Below are 10,958 nucleotides of genomic sequence, written 5' to 3' on the forward strand. Positions count from 1 at the left end.
AGGTGGGTGTGGGAGAAGGTTCCAGGGGTTGCCCTAGCTGAAGGCTTTCCACTAGACATGATGGATGGTGGAGAGCTGGAGCCAGTGGTAGAGACAGTGAGACTGAGGAGTCCCATGTGGGAGTAAGACAAAGGAGAGGGGACGGGTCATGGAGGAAGTAGGCGGAGTGTAAATACAGCAGACAAGGTGTAGGTGCCATCTTTCCTGGGTGCTCTACTTTGTGAAGGGCTTGTAAATAATCAGAAGAGCTACTTTAAAGAAACAGATGTGGCCGCTTGTGTCTAAACATCAGAGTCCATAAAAATGTAAATGCCAGCTACAAACAGAATCTTTAAGTTGAGTAAATATGTAAGAGAAAACAGAAATACACTTTGGTAGTGGAAAAATTTTATGCAATTTGGAGGTCATACTGTCTTTTGTTCATGGAGATAATGGTGGAAGAGATGTGTAAACAAATATCAATAAAATTGTGTAGTCACCAGATATGGAAATCTGGAGATGAAATGCACTAGCCAGTAATCTTTAGGACAACAGGCAGTGTAAAGCACAGTAGCCAACAGTTGTAGTCTTGATTTAGTTTGAGTGGGGGGGGGGGGCGACAGAGATTTTTCTTACAATGAGTCCTTGTCAGTGGTTGCTTTTTTACAATGTTAAGAGGTTATTTTATTTCTTTCTAAATATTGGCAAGGAAGTTATAGAAGCACTTTTTCAGGAATTGTTAAAGCTGTAACTTATTTTTATAGAAATGTTGAATATCTATCTGAAACTAGATATCTACCTATGCTCTGTGTTTAAGGTATTGGGCATTCATCCTGTTCCCACGGAGGTTAAGCATGTGTGCTTACAGACAGCTCACCTGCATAAACTGTTAATCATTTTATTCATACCACAGAGAGTTGTGGGGAGTGGGTGAAGGCTGTAGGAAGGCTGTCTGGGGGAAGCTGTAGCTGAGGGCTGATTGGAAAGAAACTGAGCAATATGTGACAAATATAACAGTAGCTTCAGCCTGCTTGCTGCACTTAGAGCCCTGGCTGTGTTGCTGAGCTTGCTGTTGGGGAGGAAGGAAAAGAGTGGTCCAGTAGCCTTCACCATCTGCTTGCCTTTAGTGTTTGAACTCCTAATGGAAATTTAAAGATATGTATTCTGTAAATTTAGTGAACAATATCTAAGACAATTTAAAGCATGGCATAATGGAATGTTGATGATAATATTGATAGTAATATAAAGATTTTGAATGCAGTGCTAAACATTCACTGATAGTTAAAACATAATGTTAAAGCATTTAGGCATATTTTTGGTATGCTTTTATTATACGAGATACTGCATATTAACCTAGAGGGTTGTGAAATGTATATGGAACTTGTAGCCGTTTGGGGAGGGCAGCTGGTTGTTTCTGAGGACTTAGGGTTTCTGACACTGGTCCTTTCGCATACCCCACATCCCCGGCTTTCCTACCCTTCCAAGGTTACTTGTACTATTTTTAGAATTGCAACCTTGATTAGACTCTTTTGTTGCTGGTCCAAAGTGAACATAAGAGAGAGGCCCAAAAGCCAAGGGATTATTATTATTTTTAAGATGTGAGTTGAGGAAAAAAGAAAGATATAAGAGTTTTCTCCTGGGCTGGAGAGATGGCTCAGTGGTTAAGAGTACTGACTATTCTTCCAGAGGTCCTGAGTTCAGTTCCCAGCAACCACATGTGGCTCACAACCATCTGTAATGGAGCCTGATTTTCTCTTCTGGTGTGTGTGAAGAAAGAATATATAAATGTAATTAAAAAAAAAAAACTAAAAAAAAAAAAAAAAGAGTTTTCTCCTGAGGGTGCACATTTTTGGAGACATTTGCGTAATATGGAGTTAATGGTTGAGAGATCCAGAAGTGGAACTGCATTGATGTGAGTGACCTAGTAGTCAAGGAGAGTGAGGCCGGGAGGACACGGACCAGGGCTTCTCAGAGGGCTTCCTGCTGATGCTCTTTCTGAGTAAGCTGGCTGAGAGTATGTGGAGGTGCCCATTTCGTTTCATTTTGCACTGAGCCATCAGTCAAAGTTGGTGGCCCCTCATGATCTTCTGTCTTGATTTAGTTGTACTTTGATTCTAATCCCCTTAGTTCTGCTTGAGCATTCCAGCTGATTTAGAGCCTGGCAAAGTACATGCTGACGTTTTGAACATTGGGTGACTACATTAAGATCTTAGCATTTAAACTTTTTTTTTAAAAATTGTTTTTAAGATTTATTCATTTTTATTTTATGCATATTTGTGTGTGTGTGTGTGTGTGTGTGTGTCTGTCTAGTGTGTGTCTGTGCCTGCAGAGATCAGTAGAGGGAGTTTAATTTCCTGGAACTGGAGTTATGTTTGGTTGTGACCTACTGTGTGGGTGCTGGGAACTGAAGACCACTGCAAGAGCAGCAAGTGTTGTTAACTATTGAGCCGTCTTTCCAGCCCCACCTCCCCAGTCTATTTTTGATATAGCATGTTTAATGATCCAATCAAGAAGCAGTTACGAGTAACTAAGATCGTTATGTAGAGGCATTGTTGATTTTGGGAGAGAGGTAAGATGGAGTCCAGGAGCTCTCAGAGTAAGCAAAACAACTTATGTGCATTATTTTCGGGGGAAAAAGAGCATTATATTGAATTGAAAAATCAAAGTTCAGGGCTGGAGAGATGGCTCAGAGGTTAAGAGCACTAGCTGTTCTTCCTAAAGGTCCTGAGTTCAATTCCCAACAACCACATGGTGGCTCACAGCAACCTATATGGAGATCTGGTACATAATGAGATCTTGTGTATACATAATAAATACTTAAATCTTTAAAAAGAAAAATCAGAGTTCTCAGCACCTGGAGCACATGGCAGCCGCAGGCCAGGCTGTTCTCGTTCCCTTAGGCGGTGGGCTCTCTGCTGGTACCTGCTTTGCTTTGGATTTTCTAGGAATACTTCCCCCGCTGTGGCAGCCACTGTGTCTGCTTATCAGTAGTTTCTGCCTCAGTTTTCAGCTTGTCTGTCATCAATGCCCATTGACTCGTTCTTTCCACTTCTCCCAGTTCACATTCCCAAGGGAGGACTAACTGACTAAATTCTGTGACTATATTAAGATTCTTCACAGCTGTGAAAATGTTGTGCTAGAGTGTGCTGGAGCCAGCCTGAACTCTGCATTCAGTGTACTGTGTCGGTAGCTTGGCCACCCTACAGGCACAGTTTGCCACATGGAAACTGGAAGACAAAAGGAGCCAGAGCTCACTGCTTCTGTCTCTTCCTCTTGTTGGTTGCTAAGGCCATAGGTATCCTACCTGGTAGCTTATAGATTGTAGGTATGTACTACCACCAAGGTGTACTAGTAGGTAAAAAAGAATAGAGTTGAACCTTTTTCAAAGGATGCTTCTGGTTTATTTAACAAAAAAGAGAACGGAAAATATACGGGGTAGAGGGGATATGACTTTGTAGTGAAGGACTCTTGCTGCTCTCCCACAAGACCTGTGTTCAGCAAGTAGCTCCCATGTTGGGCAGCTCACAACCGTAACTCTAGCTTTAGGGGATCTGACAGTGTCTTTGGCATCTGTGGGCATGTGTTCACTTACACAAACTCACACACACATAAATTAAATAATAATAAAATACGTATGTGTACAAAAATTCATACTGTGTACCTTAGAGAAAGTTTTGGTATCGTTAGTTGCTTGTAGGAAGGGGGCTTGAGTTTGGAGTGGGCTGTATATATGTGCACATTAAGGCTTATTTTGAATACCTACAATGTATTCTGAGTATTAGTAGGCAATGTAATTTTGTATAATCACAATAATGGCATCTCAGATAATGTGGTGAAGTATGTAGAGGAAACATTCTAATTTTGTGGGTGTCAAGGTCGTATGAATTAACCTTCTCATGTGCTATCAAGGTCAGTGCCATACCCCCTTTGCATTTTCGTTTGTACTCTTTACCTGTTTGGAGGGTTCTAGTCATCTGTCATTCCCTTTTTGGTGCTCGATGCAAACTTTTACAGTATCACACTGACGGCATCCTTGAGATTACGTGGATGTGATGCACCGTGAGAGCATCTTGTATTCCCTATTCTGATGCAGACAGGGCAGCTGTCTCTGGGCAGCTACATATTGACATAGGGAAGTGTCTCTTGCCTCTTGTGATTTCTTGGATCCTGTGTTTCCTTTTTTTTTTTTTTTTTTTTTTTTTTTGACTCTGAAGAAAGAAAATTAGTCTATACTTGTTTTAAAAGATAAGGAATATTTTGTTTAGGACTGTTAAAACCAGTGTCAAGATTATCATTATGGAGAAAAGAATCTAGATTTAGCTCAATTCCAGTATAATAAGGATTTATATTGACTAATGTGCGGTGGGTGTGGAGCAGTGTCAGTGGCTAGAAAATGGCTAAGAGACAAAAATAACAGGATTCTTGCTGCAAGCAGGCCAGGCTGGTCAGCTATCTAGGTGAGGGATTTGCATCAAACTGAGGTTGCAGAAATCTTCCTACAGTTGGGCTAGAGTGCCTAAGACTAAGGTAAAGACTAGTTCAGGGCTTCTTGGAGGAGGAAGTTCAGACTTGACTACAGTTTGACAAAGTGAAAATACAAATGTCTTATGTTATTTTGGTTTGAATTGTTTCCCTGTGGTATTCTCAGAGTGCTTTTCAAAGCTACATTCTAGTGGTAGCAAACTTTGAATACTTGTGTATTTATGTGGCTGAAACAAGAAACAAATTGCCACATGGCTTAAACAATGCAGTTAGTCTCTCTAGTTCTAGAAGTCAGAAGCCTAGAATCCATTTACTGGGTCAGTAAGATTGATTCCTTCTGGAGTCTCCAGGAGAGAGTAGGTAGGTGTCCTTTCACATCTGTCTTCTGGAACACTATTCTCCAACCTCTTGTGCAATTATGGTTAGTCTCAAGATCCCTAAGTTAGTCACATGTGCAGACCCTTTTACTATGTGCTGACTTCACAGGCTCAGGGATTAGGCTGTGAACATCAGTTGTTTGGTGGGAAAATGTTCTTCAACCTATCTCAGCTTGTTACTTTGTAATATCTTAAAGCATATTTATTTTTCCTCAGTTGTGGCTTAAAATCCAAGTTCATAGTACTTTCTCAGTACTTTCACAGTTGAAAACTGTGCCTGATTATCTTCCAGCCAATAAGAAGCTTGATGCCAGTCTGACTCTCATTCCTTAATGTATGACTTGACTTTTTTGATTTTTTTTTTCCCTCTGTGCTTCTCAGATCTTTTGTTGTTGGTTATTATCTCTGCCCTAAGTGGCCCATACACTTAATTCATGAGTATCTAGTTCAGTGTACTTACTATTCATACGCACACAAAAAAGTAATAGGGCTGTTAATTTATGCAAAATGTTTTCCAAATTTTAGGTCCCTGCCCATTTAAATAAATGATAATAATAAGGAAAAATAGATAAAAGAGAATACAAATTTCCTTACAAGTATGTGCTTTATTAAAAATGTTTCAAACATGGGCTGGCAAGGTGGGCTGGATTCAGTGGGTAAAGGTACTGGCCCCGTTCAGGTCCAGCTGATGACCTAAATTCAATCCCTAGAGCCACATGATGGAAGAAGAAAACCAGCTCTTACAAGTTGTCCTCTGGCCTCCACACTGGCGCTGCCGTGGTGTTGTTATACCCAGTTCGCGAGCCCCCAAAAGATCTACAGGAATTTACTCCGTTGCAAAACACATGAGGGTCTTTTTATTGTAAATTACAAGCTGCAGCTTGGGCCCACAACACCCACCGCCGAAGCGGTGGGAGCTGAGCGCACCATCCCCAGGTTAGTTGGGTGATTTATAGATTCTGGTCCCTCCCAGCATGCCCAAGGCAGGGACAATTCCTGCCTGGCAAGCATCTGTTGGTCAAAGTGCTACATTTTGAATTGATTGGCTATAGGAAGGTTCCCAGACCGTAATGACCTGGTGTCCCTCCCTAGGAGGATCGGCCAGTTTCCTAGCAACTGTATCTTAGTGGGTGGGGAAAGAATGCAGTAAGGCGGTCCTTCCCCTCAGGGCATTACTGGACTCCTTCACCCACCTAGTTCAGGCCTTAATAGCAGCTGCTAATTTATCTTTTGGTCTCTCATTGTCTATATGTCCCTTCTATGCCCCCCAATTATAAACTTTAATTTCTCTTTAAAAGTTCCCAGGAACACTACCTTGGCATGTGTTTGTTTTGTGAATTAGGGCCTGGCAGTTTCACATTAAAAATTATGCTAAGATATAAAATGGACTAGAAAAGTATTTCTTTTTAGATTTAATGTGTGTGCGTGTCCCATGACAACTTCTGTTGAAAGTACTGAGAATGTGGCTAGTTTGAAATGAAGAGTGGCCTGGGCACTTGCTTGTGTAGAGCCCTGTTTGCTGTGAGATGGAATGTTAGCTGTAGGCTGCTGTGGCTCCTAGCTGGGATTCAGCCTGAAAGACGTGTTTTTTTCCTCTCAACAAATATCATCTTTGTTTGAGTGTCCATAGTCCGTGTAACCACATTGAGGCCTTCTCCCATTCCGAAAAAGAAAGAATGCATCTCAAGCGTCTTTTCTTGTGCTTATTTCACAGTTTAAGTAGAGCCGCACCCATCTTTTGTTTCTGTCAGTTCTCACACAGTAATGAAACCTTGGAGTAGATAGACCAGTGTTCTATGAGGACCGAATCAGCAGTCAGCTTCCAAGGCCAGCCTGGTTGTCTAAGAAAGGGTAAAGTGCTTTTAAAGCTGGTGTTCTTTTCTGTACTTACTACACTCCTAAGTATTCACAAGGAAAAGGCAGTCTGCTGTCAGTGTTTTATGGGATTGAATTGCAGATTTAGAAATGTTGTAATGTTAGTCCTCTGTCAGATAAAGGGTTAGTGAAGATTCTTTCCCAATCTGTAGGCAGGCGTTTTGTTTTGATGACAGTGTCCTTTGCTTTACAGAAGCTGTTCAGTTTCATGAGGTCCCATTTATTGATTGTTGCTCTTAGAGCCTGTGCTGTTGGTGTTCTGTTCAGGAAGTTGTCTCCTGTGCCAATGAGTTCTAGGCTGTTCCCCACTTTTTCTTCTAACAGATTTAGAGTATCTGGTTTTATGTTGAGGTCTTTGATCCACTTGGACTTTAGTTTTGTGCAGGGTGATAAATAGAGATCTATTTTCATTTTTCTGCATGTGGACATCCAGTTGGACCAGCACCATTTGTTGAAGATGCTGTCTTTTTTCCATTGAATGGTTTTGGCTTCTTTGTCAAATATCGAGTATTCATAGGTGTGTGGGTTTATTTTTGGATCTTCTATGTGGTTCCATTGATCCTCCTTTCTGTTTAGGAACTCAATGGCTGGCTCTTTGGCCTCCCCACCCCCCAAGGGAGGAGCAGTCCTGTTAGGCCACAGAGGAGAGCTTTGCAGCCAGTCCTGAAGATACCTGATAAAACAGGATCAGATGAATGGGGAGGAGGTTCCCCCCTATCAGTGGACTTGGCAAGGGGCAGGGTGGAGATGAGGGAGGGAGGGAGGGACTGGGAGGGAATGAGGTATCGGGACACGGCTGGGATACAGAGTTAATAAAATGTAACTGATAAGAAAAAAAAAAAAGGAATGTTGTAATGTGTGTTTTTAAAGAATGCAGTTCAAGTAGATATTTATTCTTAAAAGATTAGGGGGATTTAAATGATTTAGACATCAAGTAATGTCCAGTTTTAAAATGCTTCTGAAAATACTGTAGTTGTCATTTTCTTTCATAAATTTGGGTCTAGAGATATTTTTCCCATATACTTGAGTATTAAATATTTAGTAAAGTAAGGGGCTGTTTAAAATAGACATTTCTCACATTTCTCCACAGTTTTACTTTTAAGGATAGGGATTTTTTTTTTAACATACTTTTTAAAAAGCCATGTTGAATTGTTCTTAAATCATACAATATTTGGGCAATAATTTTTTTCAAATAAGCTTATTTTTATGGATGTATCATGAAAGTGGGACACAAATTTATAGTGTAAATAATGCAATAACCCCCTGTTTGAATTTTTGTTTGCTGACGGCGTGTGATAGAAGCAGTAGCACAGGTGTCATTGTTCAGTAGCTGCCCAAACTTCTGCACACTTCTACAGACATGGGGTGGCTGTTGTTCTTTGTGATCAGAGTTTTAGGGTAAATTGTTTTCACAATGAAAATTTTATATAAGCAATCTAGTATATGCCATAAGATTATCAACTAATACGAGAGATCAGGAGACACAACTTAAGCAGATTGACTGTGCTATGGGTGACTACCAGGCAGTATGAATTAGTAATGTCTACAAATTCAGCCGTAGAAAAGCTAGTATTTCCTTTTAGTCTGTTAAAGGAAGCATATTTGGCTATAATTTATAAGGTTAGTTGCACCTTTAATGTACTTTCTTTCTAGAATATGTTTATTTATGTTAATATAATCTTCTTTCCAAAGAGACACACAAGGATAGGACATTTATTGGGAAATTCTTAAAACTTACTTATTTGCCTACTTGTTACTTTCTTAAAACTTACTTATTATTTATTTGCTATAGTAAACTGTTTTGATCATGTTAAATAAAGTACAAGATCATTCTCTTAAGAAACCAAGATTCAGTTTCATTTGATTCCAGAATGATCTCTGCTCTTTAGCCTGACAGTGATCTCAGTAAAGGTTCGTAAGGAGCAGCTTGTCCAATCTGTTTGCACTCCGAGGATTTCTGACACAAGAAAGAAAAGTTCTAAAGTGTAAAGGAAAGAATAGGAAACAATGTAGGTGAAAACTGAAATGTCAATAAGCCAAGAAAACATTGGACAAGCCGCTCCTTACGAACCTTTACTGAGATCACTGCCCACAATGAGCTGGCTCCTCCCATATCAATCATGAATTAAGAAATTGCCCCACAGGTGTACCTCCAGATGGAGACTGTTTCTCTGTTGAGATTTCCACTTTATCTGTAGTTTGTTTCAAGTTGACAAGACAGAAGGAAACAAACACCTATTCATCATTCTCCCCAAGTTGTTCTGGGTCAGAATGTTTTATCACTGCAATAGAAAGCAAACTAGGACAACTTATACATATTTTATTTTTAAGCAAACATAAAATAATGTTTCCTTTGGCTTTTTCAACATCCTTAGTGTTATTTATCCTTTCTCCCTCTCTCTTTCATTGTATTGCCCTGCCTCTCACTTTCCAGCTAAATCCTCCCTTTCCCTTTTTTATCTGAAAACTTAAAGCTTTTCATTTTGGTTTCTATTCCCTATTTCTATGAAATTTTAAATTCTAAGTTGGTTCTTGAGTACTGTATTAGTTTCTTTACTTGTCACTGTGGCCAAATACAGCATGAGGAGAGATATGTTTGTTTTGGCTTACGGCTTCAGGGGAATGGCTGGGAAGGCAGGGTGGCCGGATCATGTTGCAGAGCCCTCTAAAATGGTGCTAAACCAGCAAGCAGAGAGAAAGGCTAGGCTGAGCTCTATGATCAAGGCCTGCCTCTGTCTCCCCCACCTCCCTCTGCCAGTCAAGGTTCTGTGTCCCAAAGGTTCTACAGTCTCCCAAAACAGCACAACCAGCTCAAACCAAATAGTCAGACATGAACTTGGGAGGCGTGTGTGTGAGGAAAGCACACATACAAGAAGTTAAGACCACAAGAAGGACTTAGATTTGTTGTGTTGTGAAGTATTTGCTGTATTAATAAATTTACACTCTTTGAATTTATACCTAGCATTGAAGTGGTAGACCATTTGGTATTCTAAAGCTACACCTAAGTCATCGTTTTGATTTTATTACTTTTTCATTGTAGGCCATCTTGCTTTTATGTTTTATTAGTTTTGTGACTAGCTTTCTTATTCTCAGGATAACAGCCCATCTAAATTTGGTCTCTCCACAGATTCGGACCAGGATGCAGCACTCAAACTTGCTCAGGAACGAGCTGAAATAGTTGCTAAATATGACAGAGTAAGTATCTATATTTATTCTTTGAGTTGGTTTATTAAAAAATTCATATAAATAGAAAGGGGCTTGCCTTTTTGGAGAGCTGAAATAGCAAGGCGTTTGTTCTCTGTGAGAACTCAGTTTCTTTCTCTCATTTCAACTCATTTTTAACTTTCTCCGATTTCTCTGAAGATTCTCTCTCCTCTCTTTCTCTCTCTCTCCCCTCTGTCTTTCCCCTCCCCTTTCTCCCCCTCCCCTTCTCTTCTTTGTACCCCACACCCCTGCAGCTTCCTAGCTTGTGGCCTTGCTCCTGCCTCTGTGCCTGTGCACTGGCTGTGTCCTGGATTTTCATATCCTTCCTCAGGTTCTTCTCTCCTCCTCTTCTTTTCTTCTCTTCTTTCTCTCCTCCTTTTTTAAGACAGGGCTTCTCTATGTAGCCTTGGCTGTTTAGACCAGAGATCTCCTGCCTCTGCCTCTGAGTGCTGGGATCACCGGTGTGCGCCACCACCCAAGCTGATTCTTCTTTTTCTCTGCAGCTTTGTTCATCATGTTAGGATGGCACTCTTTATTGCCAGCCTAATACCGGTCAGTTACTTCGGTGTTTGATGTATTTTGCTTGTCATCTGCTCTTTCTTCTAGAATAGAAACTCTTTGGGATCTGAAATTTATTTTGTTGATATGTTTCTATAAACTAAATACCTGGAATAATTTTTGACTCGTAACAGTTACTTAATAAATACTTGAGTAAGTGAATATATAGAATTAAATAATCTTATGAATAGCTTATATGTGCTTGGTCAATTTACTGTAAATCTCAGATTCTTTTTGTTTCATATAAATTTAATTTTATCTAGCGTTTTGCCATATGTCATAATAAAATTTATTTTTAAATTTTCTAATATATTTTTATTAATTCTTTGAGAATTTTATACATATATACAATATATTTTGATCATATCCATCCCTATTTCTCCTCCCAAATCCACTCTGCACCTTGTATTCCTACTCCCAAGTAACTTTCTTTTCCCCTTCCTTCCTTCCTTCCTTCCTTCCTTCCTTCCTTCCTTCCTTCCT

The 10,958-nt window shown here is 40.0% G+C and overlaps 1 protein-coding gene across 2 annotated transcripts in view; it reads left to right on the top strand.

The window, feature by feature from the left end:
* Nucleotides 1-10,958, top strand: part of Usp6nl (USP6 N-terminal like) — a 129,727-nt gene that overhangs the window by 61,240 nt on the left and 57,529 nt on the right. For both annotated transcript variants that reach the window (XM_055593896.1, XM_055593897.1), the window contains exon 3: nucleotides 9,841-9,908. In XM_055593896.1, coding sequence (XP_055449871.1) covers nucleotides 9,841-9,908 — 68 coding nt within the window. The remainder of the gene's footprint in view (nucleotides 1-9,840; nucleotides 9,909-10,958) is intronic.

This window comes from Psammomys obesus, unplaced genomic scaffold, assembly GCF_907164565.1.
Source record: "Psammomys obesus unplaced genomic scaffold, mPsaObe1.curated_primary_1811, whole genome shotgun sequence".
Taxonomy (NCBI): Eukaryota; Metazoa; Chordata; class Mammalia; order Rodentia; family Muridae; genus Psammomys; species Psammomys obesus.